This window comes from Lampris incognitus, chromosome 3, assembly GCF_029633865.1.
Source record: "Lampris incognitus isolate fLamInc1 chromosome 3, fLamInc1.hap2, whole genome shotgun sequence".
Lineage (NCBI taxonomy): Eukaryota > Metazoa > Chordata > Actinopteri > Lampriformes > Lampridae > Lampris > Lampris incognitus.
In genome coordinates this window covers 23,186,851-23,204,941 of record NC_079213.1, presented here as the reverse complement: position 1 = coordinate 23,204,941, position 18,091 = coordinate 23,186,851, and the positions used below count along the sequence as shown (strand labels likewise).

General features: G+C 46.5%; 1 protein-coding gene across 1 annotated transcript in view; it reads right to left on the bottom strand.

Moving 5' to 3' along the window:
- Window positions 1–757: 757 nt before the first annotated feature.
- Window positions 758–18,091, bottom strand: part of LOC130110672 (protein bicaudal D homolog 1-like) — a 68,514-nt gene continuing 51,180 nt past the window's right edge. The window contains exons 4-14 of the mRNA XM_056277841.1: window positions 17,136–17,443; window positions 16,512–16,683; window positions 11,906–12,105; window positions 11,390–11,684; window positions 10,617–10,795; window positions 8,766–9,156; window positions 8,079–8,273; window positions 2,371–2,522; window positions 1,522–1,814; window positions 1,116–1,419; window positions 758–1,070 (exon numbers count right to left, since the gene is read on the bottom strand). Coding sequence (XP_056133816.1) covers window positions 758–1,070; window positions 1,116–1,419; window positions 1,522–1,814; window positions 2,371–2,522; window positions 8,079–8,273; window positions 8,766–9,156; window positions 10,617–10,795; window positions 11,390–11,684; window positions 11,906–12,105; window positions 16,512–16,683; window positions 17,136–17,443 — 2,802 coding nt within the window. The remainder of the gene's footprint in view (window positions 1,071–1,115; window positions 1,420–1,521; window positions 1,815–2,370; window positions 2,523–8,078; window positions 8,274–8,765; window positions 9,157–10,616; window positions 10,796–11,389; window positions 11,685–11,905; window positions 12,106–16,511; window positions 16,684–17,135; window positions 17,444–18,091) is intronic.

Sequence of the window (18,091 nt, the reverse complement as noted above, 5' to 3'; positions counted from 1 at the left end):
ATTCTGATTCTGATAAATGCTACTTTTCCCCACCCAGTGACTTGGTATGTATGAACCAATGATGAGTCCATTCTTATTTTACAGAGGCAACATTATGCAATTTTTATATTTAAGATCTCGAAAAAAGTGTGAGAAAAAAATATCAGAACTGAAAGACTTGCTAATCAGTAATCAGTTCCCCCATCCACAGCTTGGAATAATTGCGCTGAATTACATTTGGTTAACAGTGCTTTGTGTATATAATGCAATTATTACAATTCAAAACAGAGTAAGTATTACACTGAATATAGAATAAAGTAGATAATGTGTTGTGGCCTTTATTTAAACAAGTGAAATCAAAACAGCTGTGGTTAAAATGACTGAACTCTCCTCGTTTTGATGTTTTCATGCATGTGTAGTGTGGATGTGAAGGGCAAAAACTGAAAGCTAAAAACTCACTTTAAAAAGTCTGACAATGTCTTTTAGACCAATCAATAGTCTCTGAACAAAAGAAAGACAGGGCCACTTGTGCTCCTTGTGTCAAATCCCTGAGCAAAGTAATTGAACATTCAAAACCCATTGGCCGGAGCTTAGGCACAGGAAACAGGAAATAGGAAACCATTCTGTCCTCCTCTCTGTGAGCCCAAACTCTCTCCACCTGCCCTGCGACGAAAAAAGCAGGGTGTCGGGTGGCGTGATTTTAGTTTTTGTCAGGGGGCATAGCGAGAAATGTAGTCAATTTAGTGAAAAAAGTCATGGGAGTTTGATGTTTTGGGGATCAGTGACGAGGCCTATGTGGGCTATAGTATCGAGCGTAAAGCGGGCTGTAGTGGGTGGAGTGGTTGTATGAGGGCGAGGGACTATAGGAGCTGGATGGGGTATAGGAAGAAGATGGGCAATAGAGGGCAGAGGAGTAGCTGTGAGTGGAGGCATAGAGCGAAGAGGAGGACGCAGTATAGAGGGCAGAGGAGCGCATCAGGTTGGAGGGTGGCCGCGTTCGGGGAGAGGAGCTCCACGTGGAGCGTCTGGCCTCCAGGAGAGTTGAGCGGTAGGGGGAGGAGGGGGCTGAGCCCCCCGGCTGGGTGGGACGGCTGGCAGGAGTGGGCGCGGTGATAAGTGAGGGGGAGGAGAAGGACGAGGAGGAGGGGTGGGAGTCTGGGGCATTGTGCCTGGACAGTCCCGAGCTACGCGGCAGATCTGAAGAGAGGTTGACGTTGAAACTGTGGGAGTCGACCATGAACGTTCGGACACCCAAAGTCCACTGCGAGGGAGCCTGCCTCAAAAGCGTGGAGGCCGTGGTTGATGCTGAGGGGATGGGGGAGGAGAGCGCCTCGAGGGTTGGGGGGCTTCCCGGGACTGAGGGACCCACCAAAGGGGTGGCTGACGACGGGCTGCAGGAGTCTTTCTGGGACATTGGGGAGTTGAGAAACGAGGTCAGAGCTGCGGCAGCTGCAGTGACCGAGGCCGGGCTGACAGGTGTGGCAGACAGGTCAGCCAGGCCACCCGCCATGGGGCTAGTGAGGCACGAGGAAGGGATGCTACCGGGGGCCAGAATGGTGGTGGGGGCACCCTGTGCTAGGGTGGGGGCGGAGGCAAGAGCTGAGGCCATGGCTGAGTGACTTACTTTGGGAGTGCTGGTCTTGTTGCGGGTCACTTTGACCCCACGAGTCCGGTGGGTCTGCTCCTGGTCAAAGGCCAGGTCCTCCAGACGCTGCGTGAGGGCCAGTTTCTGTTGTATAGCCATTCGCAGGAGGGAATTCAACGTCTTCTTTTCGTCCTCGGCCGCAGCCAGTTGTCTCTGCATCTCATCCAGCTGGGTCACATACTCATCACACCTAGAGAGAGTGAGACAGAAAGACAGATAAAGAGAAATGGGGTGTTTTGGGTTTTTTTTGTGGATTTGTTCCCCCTTTTTTCTCCCTAATTGTATCTGGCCAATCACCCCAACCCTCTGAGCCGTCCTGGTCACTGCTCCACCCCCCACCCCCCCGCCGAGCCAGGGAGGGCTGCAGACTAACACATGCGTCCTCCGATACATGTGGAGTCGCCAGCTGCTTCTTTTCACCTGACAGTGAGGAGTTTGTTAGGGGGACGTAGCACATGGGAGGATCACGCTATTCCCTCCAGCCCCCCCCCCCGAACGGGCGCCTCGAGCAACCAGAGGAGGCGCTAGTGCAGCAACCAGGACACATACCCACATCTGGCTTCCCACCTGTAGACACGGCCAATTGTGTCTGTAGGGACACCCAACCAAGCCAGAGGTAACACAGGGATGCCCATGTTGCTAGGCAACGGAATAGACTGCTACGCCACCCGGACGCCTGACAGATGTTTTAAAAGGGCGTGGAGAAAGAAAGTTTAAGTTTTGCTGACAGTGGTGTAGTCACTGACCTGGTAGCGAACATGGCTCTCAGGGAGGAGAAGGTGGCGGCATCCTCCTTTAAGGCCTTGAGCTCGTTCCTAAGCTTCATCATGGTGTCCGTCACCATTGACTTCTCCGTCTCATACTTGCTCTTCAGGTTGGCCAGGGCCACCTCTGCAGTCTGGGTGGAAATACACACACATCCAAACGTACATATTCAGACTTGGCCAAGTTGACACACGCACAGATTCGCGTGCACACACATAACAAACATTCACATCAGCAAACAGACACAAAGCACAGCGTTTAACACAGAGAACATGTTTACTCTGTAATGTTGGCGGATTACAAACAAGAGATCTATCATACTCTATACCAGAGGTGTAAGCTAAATAATGAACCTGTCAGTGTAAGACCTTGATATGAGCTCAGAATGTCCCTTTATTCTGGCAATGAAAAGAGCACATTGCTTATACTTCAGTGAGCAGCAGTGCGTGGATATGAGTTGGAAAAATTAAACAAAAATCTTTCTTTACCATTGATCCAACATCTATTCGCAGGTGTCAGCCCAAACAGAGTAAATATAATAAAGCCAGTCAAGTGCAAAAAGAGTCTCAGCAGGTCTCCAAAGCAAAAGCGCGCGTCCTTGATAGTTTTAAAACGATCGATGAAGCCCACTGGCCAGATAAATGTCTGGGTTTACTGCTTCTGGAACTATCTGGTAAGTTGTAAGGGATCTGCCTGGAATAAGTAATGACCCACTTCAACTTCTGTGACTTGAAAGAAATGAGGTATAGTGAACGATGCCTTAACTTTTTTGGGTCCCTTTTTCTCCCCAACTGTATCCGGTCAATTACCCCACTCTTCCGAGCTGTCTCGGTTGCTGCCCCACCCCCTCTGCTGATACGGGGAGGGCTGCAGACTACCATATGCCTCCTCCGATACATGTGGAGTCGCCAGCTGCTTCTTTTCGCCTGACAGTGAGGAGTTTCACCAGGGGGAAGTAGCGTGTGGGAGGATCCCACACGCTACACGCCCCCCCAGAACAGGCGCCCCGACCGACCAGAGGAGGCGCTGGTGCAGTGGCCAGGACACATACCCACATCCAGCTTCCCACCCGCAGACACGGTCAATTGTGTCTGTAGGGACACCCGACAAAGCCGGAGGTAACACGCGGATTTGAACCAGTGATCCCCATGTTGATAGGCAACAGAATAGACCGCCACACCCCCACAGGCTAGAATTTATTTTTTAAAAAAACATGTTATATGAATAATATATAGATTTACAAGGGATGTCTTGAACCACACTTAACCACTGCCATAAAATTCAAAGTGTGTTACTTAAATTAAAAGTATGGTTTCATTGTTTGCCACACCCAAATTACAATGCGCAAAGCAGTTTGGGCTTTTCGGCTCCACCTAATGAGTCTCCCTGTACCATCTTCATATCCAGGCAGTTAGACATGCAGGAGGTCTACTCAGGATTACCCTGGCATCATTTCCTGATTTCTATCGATTGTCGTTCATGGATGCTACGCTATAATTCAAGGTCTCCCTGGACACAAGTCTGCCTCGATATCTTAAAACTGATTTACTCTCCTGTATCGTTGCATGCTGTGTCTTTAATGAGTAATGAGTTCTTATGAGCTATTATGAAATGTGCTGAGTCCTGGTGACAAGCTTAGATGGGACTTCCTGATAAGGAGTTCATGATGCGAGAGTCAGTTGTAGGTAATGTTATTATGGTTATCAATCAATCTGTCAATCCATCTCAATCTTGCCTCTCCTGCTTTGGAGACAAAGCAAGAGAGGCAAGACTGAGATGGCTTGGACATGTGCGCAGGAGAGATGCTGGGTATATTGGCAGAAGGATGCTGAATATGGAGCTGCCAAGGGAGAAGAAAAGAGGAAGGCCAAAGAGGAGGTTTATGGATGTTGTGAGGGAGGACATGCAGGTGGCTGGTGTGAGAGAGGAAGATGCAGAGGACAGGAAGAGATGGAAACGGGTGATCCACTGTGGCGACCCCTAATGGGAGTGGCCAAAAGTACTAGTAGCAGTAGTAGTAGTAGCAGTAGTAGTAGTAGTTGTAGTAGTAGTAGTAGATATTATGGTTATCAATACTCTTCATTATTACTAAAAACATGCATGTAAAACGTGCATTATTTGTATTACTATTATTTGTAGGAGTAGAAGTACTTGAAGTAGTAGTAGTAGTAGTAGTATTGGTAGTGGTAGTGGTGATTGTACTAGAAATGATGGTGCTAATATTAACAGGTAGTACTAGTATTATCCAAAAACAAGGTGGACCAGCATTACTGTTATTAATATTATTGGTAGTAGAAGCACTGGTAGTAGTAGTAATAGTAGTAGTAGTGATGGCTGTACTAGAAATGATAGTGCTAATATTAATCAGTAGTTAATGGATTATTGAGCATGCATCAAGACATTAACCAGTAGTACTAGTATTATCCAAAAACAAGGTAGACCAGCATTGAAGCTTTATGATGAATAAACACAGAAAGTCAAATGAATAAACACATTAGTCTATAGTGAAGTTTATAATCTAAAGTGAAGTTTATGGCAGAAAAAGTACCCATGGCAAGTCACACCAAACTAACTGGTCTTTGAGACTTTTCTAATTTCAAAAGTAGACCATCTATGAATGATAAACAACTTAAAACAGGGTGGAGACTGAGCATTGCTAAGGATTGGTCCATAAGGACCTTTGTGTGTGAGCCCCTGAACTGAACAGTGTACCAGAAATATAAATACACACCTGCAAAGAAACTGTCAGCAAAATCAATGTGCAAAAACAACAGGCCTTAAAGGGCAATTTCACTGAAATCCTGTGTGTGTCCTGCTCAGTCTTTCCCATTGTGCCTACACATACCAGAATGCATGTGCTCCCATATTGCCCAGCACTACTGCTGCATCTGAATATATATTGTGGCCAATGGTAATAAGGTGAAGGACTTCAGCATTGTTGGGATTTCCTTTCTTTTTTGAGTATATCCAGAAAATTACACTTCTTGAGCCTATTAAGACACACCCCAAGCTGACTCTAAGCCAAATTTCTTGTAGATATTACTGGACTATGGACATGAATCGTACTTGAGACCACCTTTTCAAGTGGACCTGGGCACGGTTCGCTGATCCATGCCCGGGTATGGTACACAGTATTCACACTACTCAAATGAACTGGATCCGGGCCGAGGTCCCTAGTGTGAAAGCACCCTTTCATGTGTTATCCCTGTCGCAGATCGAAAGAGAGAAGGTTGAAAATCGGTCGGCGTCCCTACAGACACAACTGGCCGTGTCTGCAGGTGGGAAGCCAGAAGTGTTTATGTGTCCTGGTCGCTGCACTAGCGCCTCCTCTGGTCTGTTGGGGCGCCTGTTCGGGGGGGGAGGGGGAACTGGGGGCATAGCATGATCCTCCTATGCGCTACGTCCCCCTGGTGAAACTCCTCACTGTCAGGTGAAAAGAAGTGGCTCGCAACTCCACATGTATCGTAGGTGACATGTGGTAGTCTGCAGCCCTCCCCGGATCAGCGGATAGGGATGGAGCAGCGACCGGGACGGCTCGGAAGAGTGGGGTAATTGGCAAAGTACAATTGGGGAGGAAAAGGGGGAAAAAGTCCACAAAAAAAAGTTGAAAATCGGATGAATTTTCCCTTTAAGCCATAAAGAGAAGGACAGGTTGTTGATATGAATTGCTGGAATTCTTTTTCTAACAAGAGACAAGATTTTTTGATTCTTTACTGCATCTAGTGGGGAATAAACACAAACAGGAGCATTAATGCAGTTCACGGATGTCGTCTTGACCATTTTAGTAAGTTTGCTGACATCTAAATATTTGTAACGTGGCAAGCTGGTCTTGGTACTCTGTGATGTAAGCATAGCAGGATAAACACAGATGCAACTATTAGAATTAATAATGGCTGGGGGCTTCCAGGTGGCGTGGCGGTCTATTCCGTTGCCTAACAACACAGGGATTGCCGGTTCGAATCCCTGTGTTACCTCCGGCTTGGTCAGGCATCCCTACAGACACAATTGGCCGTGCCTGCGGGTGGGAAGCTGGATGTCGGTATGTATCCTGGTCGCTGCACTAGTGCCTCCTCTGGTCGGTTGGGGCGCCTATTCAGGGGGGAGGGGGAACTGGGGGGAATAGCGTGATTCTCCCACGCACTACATCCCCCTGTTGAAACTCCTCACTGTCAGGTGAAAAGAAGTGGCTCGCAACTCCACATGTATCGTAGGTGACATGTGGTAGTCTGCAGCCCTCCCCGGATCAGCGGATAGGGATGGAGCAGCGACCGGGACGGCTCGGAAGAGTGGGGTAATTGGCAAAGTACAATTGGGGAGAAAAAAAGAGGGGGGGGGGAAAGATTGAATAATGGCTTTGTTGGATGTAGGTGTACCAAAGTACTACTGACAATTTTTAGCGGTGACTCTGTCTGTCTATGGAGACAGATGTGCTGAGACACCTAAATCAAACAGAGCCATTATCAGATGGTTTTTAATCTGTAGATGTCAGCAAACTCACTACAACAGTCTAGGGCAGGCATGGCCAAACTGCAGCCCGTGGGCCAATTGCAGCCTGTTGCCCGTTTTTAAGTGGCCCGGTGTGAACTTTAAAAATAAAATGGAATATGGCCGACTAGAACATAGTCTCTAAAAACAAACTGCACTGTATGTACGCCGCAAATATTAGGTTCAACGCCAAATGTTGCTGCCATTTTGCACAACTACTGGGCTACCATTGCAATGATTACTTCACCTCAGTTAGAAAGAAAGATTATGTTTACCTCAAACGGAAAACAGCAAGGGAGTGCTGAAAATTTCAGACACGGTGGGAAAATGAATACTTTTTTCGCAGGAGTCACGGGAAAGTGTGCTTTTTTTGATTTGCAAGAGATCTGTTGCTGTGATGAAAGATTATAATGTTCAAAGACCTACGAACCAAACCATCGGTCCTACATTCACTGGCACAGAGTGGGCATAAATGTATGACACAGTTAGTATTTGATGTCTTGACAACCCCAATTACTCAATAAATTTAATCAATCAAATTTCATAAAACAATATCTAACAAACAGCCTATCTGCAGATGTACACATTGCATCATAATCTTTAAGGTGGACACTTGGGCCATGAATTTTATTCACTGAGTTGTGGAGGAGGTGTTGGAGACTGCCTTGTCCCTTTCTTGATCTTTTCCCCTGGTCTTTTTTTTGCACCCAGCTTTTTATTTTGCACTGCTTTTTGAATGAGAGATTTAAAGAGCTTTATAGTGTGAATTTAAATTAAATTTAAGATACAGAAATGCCTATTGTGGTAATATGTGAGCATATCAATAAACTACTGTAATGTCAACAGTTAAACTGTTCAGTAGTGCCATCATTATTTTAATAGAAAAGGAATTTTTGATGGCACATGGGTTTTCTGGTCTAAAAACACAGTTTTTCATGCAGTTTAACTGGTTGAAACTTACTGTGCTTAATATTGTCTGGCCTGTGACGCCTTATGTTTTTCTGTATGTGGCTCACAACCAAAAAAGTTTGGCCACCCCTGGTCCGGGGTTTAGTTAAGTGATTAACAAACACAGTGATGTCAGAAATACTGTCCTCAGTTACAAACAACTGCAAACAAAAACCCTCGTTTTAAAAAGCAGCGGGTGTGAAATCAAATGCAGCAGCCAAACATGTGAGCCTGTTAGCGTCCTGTTCCCTCTCACCTGTTTGTTAGCCTTGAGGACCAGCCTTAGGGTGGCTATCTGCTCTCTCTTGGTGCTGAGCAGAGACTTCAGCTTGAGGATCTCCTCCATGCAGCTCTCCTTGTCTTTGTCCAGCAGAGGAGCCAGCTCCCTGGCTGCTGCTCGCTGTCTGGACAGCTGGAGCGACCGGTCCACTGCCCTCTGGAGGTGCTTGACCTGAGATGGATGGGGAGAGAGGCGATAAGGAGGAAGACTTCATTCTAAATACATGCTCATACAAGATGAATGCACAAGAGTACATAAACACACAAAATAAATAAATCAGTCAATTAGACTACTGGTCATATTTTGCACATCAAAACACAATGTGCGTTACATGACAGTGAGCTTAAAATGGAAAAAACACAAGCATCAACCAACAGATTTGATAGGATGAGAGAGAGAGAGAGAGAGAGAGAGAGAGAGAGAGAGAGAGAGAGAGAGAGAGAGAGAGAGAGAGAGAGAGAGAGAGTGAGAGTGAGAGAGTGTGTGTGTGTTTTATACAATGAATATGAACCCCGTTTAAGGTAATAACAAGTGCATGCATACAGGTGCATGTATGTAGATGGACCGATGGGCAGTGTTGGGGCAGGCAAAAAACAGACCTGGGCTCTCACACACACACACACACACACACACACACACACACACACACACACACACACACACCTGGTCTCTGATGATAGCATTGAGGTTGTAGATGTTCATGGGTTCCCTGCGGAGCTCGCCAGCAGGCTCCAGGGCAGGCGATGACGATGATGATGACGATGAAGAGGCACTGATGCTGGGCGAGCCCATGGAAGGGGTGCGGGGTCCGGGACTGTGCCGGGACGCCACCTGCAGCCCCTCCCCAGCTTCCTCCTTCCCCTCCCGTGCCCCATTCCCAGAAAGGGGCTCTTTGGACGGAGATTCGGAGGGGCTTCGCGACTCGCTTGGACTCGAGGTTGCCGAGGCAACAGCCGCCAGTCTCCGCGCCAGGCGGGGCGTGAGGAGAACTCGGCTCTCATCCGCAGACATCGCTTTGAGGCCTGCACTGAGGCCCCTGAGGCCCCGGCCTTGCCTGAAAGAATTTAACAAATAAAAAGTGTTTCAATGCTTACCAGCCTTTGGAGTACAGACTAAGCACACTTGCCCTCATGCAAGAGAACCCTGTGTCTCTTAATATGATTACCTCACACACCAAAGAAGGACACGCGCTACTGCATCTTCAGTAGCTTTGACTAGGTTAAGACATGGTGGGAGACACAAAGCAGACATTTCGGCGTCAAGCCTTCATTGTATGCCATTGCAGATATACTGTATATTGAAAGCACCAAGTAAGTGAGCACTGGGGGCGGTCTGACCGGATGCGGAAGTGGGCCAGGCTAAGCTAACTGCTAGCCCATGCAGACCGGCAGTTCTGACAGTCATCCTGGCTGTGTTGCACTGAATGCACTGTGTTGTTGGCCGTTTTTTTTTTTTGCTTTGTTCTCTCTGTTTTTATACGTTTTTGGTGGTGTAATTTTTGGATGTGTGTCTTTTATCTTTTGTGTCGCACTGCTGTGGGCTGGGTGAAATGAAATTTCCGTTTCTTTTGTGTACACAAGTACATGACAGAAATTACAACAAATTGTTCTTGATTTTTGAGAACCACTCACAGCCCACAAGCGCCGCTGCTGTGCCCAACACCAATGCTTAAAGCAGTGCCGCACCATCTGGTTGAAAAAGTCATGTTGCGATTATTGTGGACAATATTGCGATTTGCGATATAATACATAAATTTATACATATAATATTGTAGCGAATTCGGGGGCAGTCTGGTAGACCGTCGCCACAGCCGGGACGCGAACCCATGTCTCCCACTCCGCAAGCGACGTTAACCAGTCGATTAAAGTGTCCGACCCGTTAGTCAAGGACCAACGTGTCTACTTATCCATGCACGCTCCAATACAAAATTTGTCGTGCTGCCGCGACATGTAGCGATTTTCATTTTGCACGTTTTACACAGTACCTCTTTCTGCTCAGTGTTGCTGAGCTTGAATCCAAAATATCGCCATATAAAAGATGTTGTGTTTTTGTTTTGTTTTTTGGTTTTTAGCCACAAGTTCATCAGCGTTATCGTCGATATCCATTTTTCTTTCTGGTCTGCACACGGCACGCCGGACAGTCATGTGACCGTAGACTGCACGCGCGTCACTGCCTAAACAGAGGCTGATTGGTCATCTCTTAATTATGGGCGTAGATACGCAGACTGCACACAAACAGACATTCACACACGCACATTTTATTATTTAATTAAGTCGCAGCCTTTTGCGGTCATGTAATTGCACAGGCTGACATCGCGATTGCGATTAGACTAGTCGTGTAACACTAGTTTAAAGCACAGCGTAGCTTTTAATCTGCTTTATTTACTAAATGTCTTTTCAAAATTGTCTTTTCACTTGGAACGAAAGTGACGTTTGGTACAATGAGGGAGGGGCGAGTCTCCGTCCCATGATGCCTCACTCGGAGGGAACTTGGGCCATGAAACGTGAGTACAACCTGTAGTAGTCCAGCATGACGCGGTTGGGCGTCTCGTTGTTGCACAGGCAGACGTGGTGGTACAGCTGGGCCAGCTCCTCGCTCAGGGTCACCAGCTCGTCCTGGGCAGCGTTCAGCGCCCCCTGGCTCTCGCTGGCAGCAGTGCGAGCGGTTTGCAGCTCCGAGTCCTGGTTTGAGAGCTTGGATTCAGAAGAGGACAGAACACAACAGAACAGAACCGTCCTTGGTTGAGTCCATGATCCCCCCTTCTGTCAACGACGGCAAGTACCCCCCCCCAAAAAAACTTTAAAATGTGGTGAAAATTGTGTTGAAATTGCTTTGTGAATAGATTTAGCTCTACTACGTTTAGAGGACTGAAAGAGAAACCTTCAGGTATATTTATTGTTTAAAAAAAACAATTTTTTGTACATTAACAATGTTTCCTTATTATACAACTATACAAGTTACACCAAGAACACAACTAAAGAGTAAATAGTCTACCTGCAAGTAAATACAGGTAGCAAAATATTAAATGTGAGGTATTTTCCTCTCTTTGGGATTATGAAATAAATTTGCTTATTTTAATCTGAGAAAAATCAGGTATACATGTCATTTAGTCTCCATAAGCTGACGACAGAATCAGGATTTGTTTTACTTGCCAATTACTTTTAAAGATTTTCAGAAATTCCACTTGTTGTTTTGCCTACTTGGGCAAGTAGGCGAATATGAACACAAACATGACAGAAGAATACGATATACTTGATTCAAACACATGAACTGAAGACGGGATTTACCTTCTCCCGTCCCTCCCGGCAGCTCTTCTCCAGCCTGGCCACCTGCTCCTCCAGGTCTCGGAGCTGGACGTCTCTTCGCGATTTCTCCTCCGTGTCTCCGTCTCCGCACTGGGCCAGCCGTTCCCGCAGGACCTTCATCTCCGCCTTCAGCTCCACCACCTCCGTCACTGCCACCCGGTACTTACACTGCAGGATCTCTAGGCCCGGCGTCTGGTACGAAAACATTTGGCTTTTGTTCACTGTCCCGCTCTTGTCGTCCTCATTTCCTTCCTCCCCTTCGACTTTCTCCTCTTCCCTGTCATATAGATAGATAGATAGATAGATAGATAGATAGATAGATAGATAGATAGATAGATAGATAGATAGATAATCATACTTTAATCACTTCATATAGTACAGAAGCACACACACACACACACACACACACACACACACACACACACACACACACACACACACACACACACACACACACACACACACACACACACACACACACACAAATATAGCAGCAACCTGTCGTGCTGATAATCCAAGCCACTGTGGGCCTCCTGAGCAAGGTAGTGGGCCCCACGGTGCAGGCGGCGGAGGACCGTGATTTTCTGGCTGAGACGAAGGGCCCTCTCGTGCTGCTCAGCGAGGGCACCCTGTGTGTGCAGGAGCTGAGTTTGGCACTCCTGCAGGCTGGTCAAGATCGCTGTTTTCTCCTGTTCCACCTGAAGGGGGCAGCAGACAGATTTGGGAAATTAAACGAAGGTCTCGCTCCAAAGCATTGGCAACAGCGTCAAGATTTAAACTTTTCTTTTATGCTTTCAGGTTTAAATGGGCTTGTTTTGACTAAATAGTCCAAGTTTAAGTGCAAGTTTATTGAAAGCCAGGTAAGTGTGTACATACTGGGAATTCGCCTTGGTACTGTGCTGGACATAGAGACAGATATTTTCAAACAGAAAAAAAGAGTACAAACAGGATTTAAAATTTTGAAAAAGTATCAACACTGCTGAATATTATCAGAATTTTATAAATCTAATTTGCATGTAAGTAAGCAATGAGTGAGTAATGGGGGAACAGAAAAATTAGAAACATTCACAAACAGACAATATCTTAACATAGCTGGAGTCTATTATAGGTATTCGCACACGTAGTATCACACTTGTGGCAGATAAAGTGCAGTAATAAAAACCATAAGACCAACATCATCTGGGTGGGTTTCAGAAAAACAAAGCAAAGAAACAGCAAGTTTTACCCCCTGCCTACATTTGGCTTTGACTGAAGTTGAAACTGCTAAAATGGCAAAAATGCAGGGTTTGCTTTGCCTGCCAGTTAAATGACTTTTTTCTTTCTTTTTTTTTTTTTTTTTTGCTGTGTATGCCCTCATCCGTGATGATCTATGATGGTCTGGTGGCCTGTCCAGGGTGTCTCCCCGCCTGCTGCCCAAGGACTGCTGGGATAGGCTCCAGCATCCCTACGACCCTGAGAGCAGGATAACCAGTTTGGATAATGAATGAAAGCCCCCATCTCTGTCATCTAGGGCAGCGTTTACATACAAGTGTCTCCCATCACACAACAAGGTAAAAGCCTCACGCACACCCTTAATCTCCTCCCAAACAACCAACTGAGAATTTACATTTATTCACTGATGATGCGTAACAAGTAGATGAGTATGCATTATAGTGCTGGCAGAGAAATAAAGCTATAGCATGCTAGTGCTAGGGGTGGCATGGTGGTGCGTTGGTTAGCGCAGCCGCCTCACAGCAAGAAGGTCCTGGGTTCGAGCGCCGGGGTAGTCCAACCTTGGGGGTCGTCCCGGGTCGTCCTCTGTGTGGAATTTGCATGTTCTCTCCATGTCTGCGTGGGTTTCCTCCGGGTGCTCTGGTTTCCTCCCACAGTCCAAAGACATGCACATCAGGTGACTCGGCCGTACTAAATTGTGTGAATGTGTGTCGGCCCTGTGATGGCCTGGCGGCCTGTCCGGGGTGTCTCCCCGCCTGCCGCCCAATGACTGCTGGGATAGGCTGCAGCATCCACACGTCCCTGAGAGCAGGATAAGCGGTTTGGATAATGGATGCTAGTGTGGTCTATTCACTGCACTTCCCAATGTGTTTTGTACGCTTTTTATGAAATATACCAGGGCCATGAAGACTGGAAGCAGCATCAGATCACTGATAGCACACAAACAGCAGTTCTTGTGGTACAATTGAAATGCTTTGAAAGGAGCTGATAAGCCACCAGACCATCTCTCCAGGCTATAATACAAACCGTACATGATAGCTTGATTCCTCGGCTTGGCCCTGTCTCGCCACCACTCTGCCAGACTCAACCCCTTTCCCTTTATTTTTCCTAATGTTTGACCTTCTAATTTCTATCCACCCCAGTCATAACAGCACAGTCACTCCTCGTCCTCCGCTGTGGGATGAGAGCTCATCTCTTCAATGAGTAGTACCCAACATCAACCTCTCTCCCTGTTGAAAAACATCCCCTCAACATCAGCTCGCTGTTATTTACGACAGGAAATTCAGAAAGAACACCCCCGCACTCCTCTCCCGAGCTGCTGTTTTCATTTAACTTTCATTCTTTTTCATGCACTTTTCACAGCACCAGTTCTACTTAAATGTCCTGGTCATTGCACTCATAAGCCCCTCTGGACACGAGCATCAGCTAAACGTTAAGAGTAAGACAATCTGAGTCAAATGCTTTTGCTTAGTATGATAAGCATGGCTATTTAGCGTCACCACTATATCTGTTGTGACAGGCCTGCAAACTAACAAGTCGGACAACCAAGCCGGAATGTAATCCATTTTTACAAACCGTCTCTTCAAACTTTAATTAGAAATTATACTGCCAACATTCAGATCCGGAGGTCCTTGACACCTTCAAAAGATACTGAATAATGGAAAAATGTGTTGAGTCAAAAACAGCGTAAGTCAGCACAGTGGCACAGTGGTTAGCACTGTCGCCTCACAGCAAGAAGGTCCTGGGTTCGAACCGCGAGGTTGTCCAACCTTGGGGGGGGGGGGTGTCATCCCAGGTCGTCCTCTGTATGGAGTTTGCATGTTCTCTCCGTGTTTGCGGTGGGTTTTCTCCGAGTGCTCCAGTTTCCCCCACCATCAAAAAGACATGCATGTTAGGGTTGCAGTCAGTGTTGCAGTCGAGTCACTAAACTTTGAGTCTGAGTCGAGTCTCAAGTTCCCAGTGTTCGAGTCTGAGTCTAAGTCCCCAAAGAAGAGTCCGAGTTAAGTCTGAGTCAAGTCCCCATTACCTGAGTCTGAGTCATCAAGGTTGAGTCTGAGTTGAGTTCCAACAGGATTTGCATGAGGGTATGCACGTGAATCCGCATGTATAAGTGGAACACACGTGCCTGCCCTTGCACGAAATTGAATAATGTTATGGTATTAATATAGCTATCAATATCTTATGCCAAATTATTAGGGCCTATTACAAAAAAACTAACAAAAACAAAAAACACTCTTTATCAATTAACAAGTCCGAGTCCTCATCTCCAACTTTCAAGTCCGAATGCAGTCAATGCTTGAGTCCAAGACCAAGTCCGAGTCGAGTCACGAGTCCTGAAAATCAGGACTCGAGTCGGATTCGAGTCAAAGTCCTGGACTCCAGTTCTACAATAGTGGGGTTAGTACTCTTGTCTGTGCCCCTGACCAAGGCAATGGGAAAAGAACTGGAGTTGGGCCCCGGGTGCTGCACGGCAGCTGCCCACTGCTCCTAGCTACACAGCTAGGATGGGTTAAATGCAGAGAAAGAATTGCCCCACGAGGATTAATCAAAGCAGTAAAAAAAAAAAGAAAAAAAAAGGCAGCACTGGGACATACGTAGGCCATTCATAAGTAGAGGTTCTGAATCAGACGGATTTATTCAGTTCTTCCCTAACATCATGTTTATTGCTCTAATTGTGTGCATCCAAACATAAATCCCTATTTTACCCATTTCCTTCTTGCCGGGCAGCTATAGTGAACTTATAAAGCTCCCTGAGTTGCAAAGGAACTCTATTCGAGCACAGATTCAAGTCATTAACGTTTTATATTCCCTGAACTGAATCTGCACCATGCACCTTAAAGCCATCCGACCAGCGCGTGGTCGATAGTCTAGTGTGTCAGTCAGGTTATAAATAAAATCTTCCAGCCGCCTAACCAGTCAGAGAGAGCAGAGGGAGATCAGGAAATGATGAGATTACATCTAGCGGGACTGCAGCATCCAGACACACACACACACACACACACACACACACACACACACACACACACACACACACACACACACACACAGACACACACATATGCACTTGCAGTTGCACACAGACACAGAGCTGAGTGACTTGAACTGATGCTTTGAGTATAGCCGGTTCTACAGGTCTGAGAAACATTAATATTTCGCTTCAAGGAGGGCCGCAGAAAGGAAATGGGGACAATTTAGTGAAAGAGAGCGAGAGCGAGAGAGAGAGAGAGAGAGAGAGAGAGAGAGAGAGAGAGAGAGAGAGAGAAAGACAGAGAGAACGACACAGAGAGAGAGAAAGAATGAAAATGAATGAGACAAAGAATGCCACACAAAAGGATCACTGCATGTCAGCAAACTTTTACCTTAAATTATTCAAAAACCTCTTCCCTGATATTCATATTATGGATTTGTTTCTAAAGGACTTGGTTTGATTACGATCATGGGACAAGTTGGAAAAAAGTGTGCATGACATATTTGAAAAGAATGTCCTTCTTCTATCATTACTCCTTGGTTATGGTGCATTTCACACCCGGGACCCTTTGAATAATAACAAACAGGACACTTCTATCCAGCCATCCATCCATCCATCCATTTATACATACTATATACATCTACAGATGAGCCTTGTGATGGACAGTTTCATTCACAGCAGCTTCCAGCACTGCTCATGCATTTTTAATACTGGCAGTCCCAGTGGGAACCAAATCCCTGGTGCTGCCAGTGTGAGTCATACCTATTACTATTTGAAAATACCAGAAAATTTGTCAAAGGCAGCGCTATTTTGTTGAAATAACAGGCGCAAACAAAGCTCAGGTTTAAGTTTGATGGGCGCCAAACCGTGAGAAATCAAATAACTGGGAACAGAGGTGGCCGCTGATACAGCCGGCCTGCCCACCTGCAACAGCTGCTGTTTGAGCTTCTGGATCTCCGTCAGGTTCATCTCGCTGAAGAGGTCCGACACCTCTGCCTTACGACCCGACCCCCGGCAGTCTCCGTTAGCCCTGGACAGTGAGCCCGTGTTTGTCCCCGATCCGGTGCCCGTCCCCGCCTGGAGGTGGCCATTACACCTAGCAGAGTAGAACAGAATAGAGCCAAACAGAACCCGACAGAACGGAACAAAAACAAACAGAAATGAACGCAACAAAACACAACATAATAAACAGAACATGACAAAATAGAGCAGAGCAGAACCAAACAAACCAGAACATGAAACACGACACAAAAGAACAAAACAGAACATGATAGAATAGAATGGACCAAAGCAGATGTACAGAGGATATATAATCAAGAACAGCAAAGCAAAGAGCAGAATAAACCAGAACAGATCAGATCTTTAAAGTCACTGAGCTACAGCTCATCTCCCAGACAGCAGGCAATATAAACTACGCAACACACTTTACTGAGCAGACGGATGCTGTAAAGCTATCAGTCACTACGTGTGTGTCTGCGCTTATATCTCATCGTGGAACAATAACTGTACGGAATAACATTTCAAACGGAAATGGAAACATCCCACCACCTCGCTGCCGGTTCCTCAGCGGTGGGGGAGAGTAAGGCGGTGGGCGTGGCCGTGCCGCTGGGCGGGGCTGAAGTGAAGGACAGGTGGGCAGTGCCGGTGTAAGCGACGTCACACAGGCTGAGGTGGTGGGCCAGCTCCTTGCGGAGGTGGTTCTTCTGCTCACGCTCGCTCTTCAGAGAGTCCAGGGCCTCCTCCAGCTGGGCCTCAGATATGTCCTTCAGACGCAGGGCGTCCTCCAGCTGGCTGTTGAGGAGTTCCGTCTCCTCCTCCAGCACCTTGATCTCGTGTTTCAGACCTTCGTACTCCACCTGAGCCATGGAGGAAGGGTTAATGTAAAAAGAGTGAAGCACTATGGATATCAGATGGATTAAAAAAAACTTTTCTTTCCATTTCATCCACGTTTATTCGAGCAAATGACCTTTGTGTTTCTGTGTGAATCAGTTCAGCTTGTATGCATACACAAGCTGAACTGAGTCACACAGCTTTCTAGCTGGCTAGCTAGATAGATAGTATAGCTGATCAAAACAATTCACCAAACCTAAAATTTATCAGGTAGCAATGGTATGCAAAATGTGTGTGTGCGTGTGCATGTGTGAGAGAGTGCGTGCATGTGCATGTGAGTGAGTGTGTGTGTGCATGTGCGTGTGTGAGAGAGTGTGTGCATGTGTTGTGCTTGCGTGTGTGTGAGTGAGTGCATGAGTTTGTGTGTGTGTGCATGTGTGAGAGTGCGTGTGATTGTGTGAGTGAGTGCATGAGTTTGTGTGTGTGTGCATGTGTGAGAGTGCGTGTGCATGTGTGTGTGTGTGTGTGTGTGTGTGTGTGTGTGCGAGAGAGACTGGTGATATGTTGCATTTATTTGCTATAACACTAAAAAAATACATTTTTTTGCAAATAAGTATGCATATTAAAAAAGATATTCAACAGCTAGATGGTGTAACAGTGTATGACCATGGATG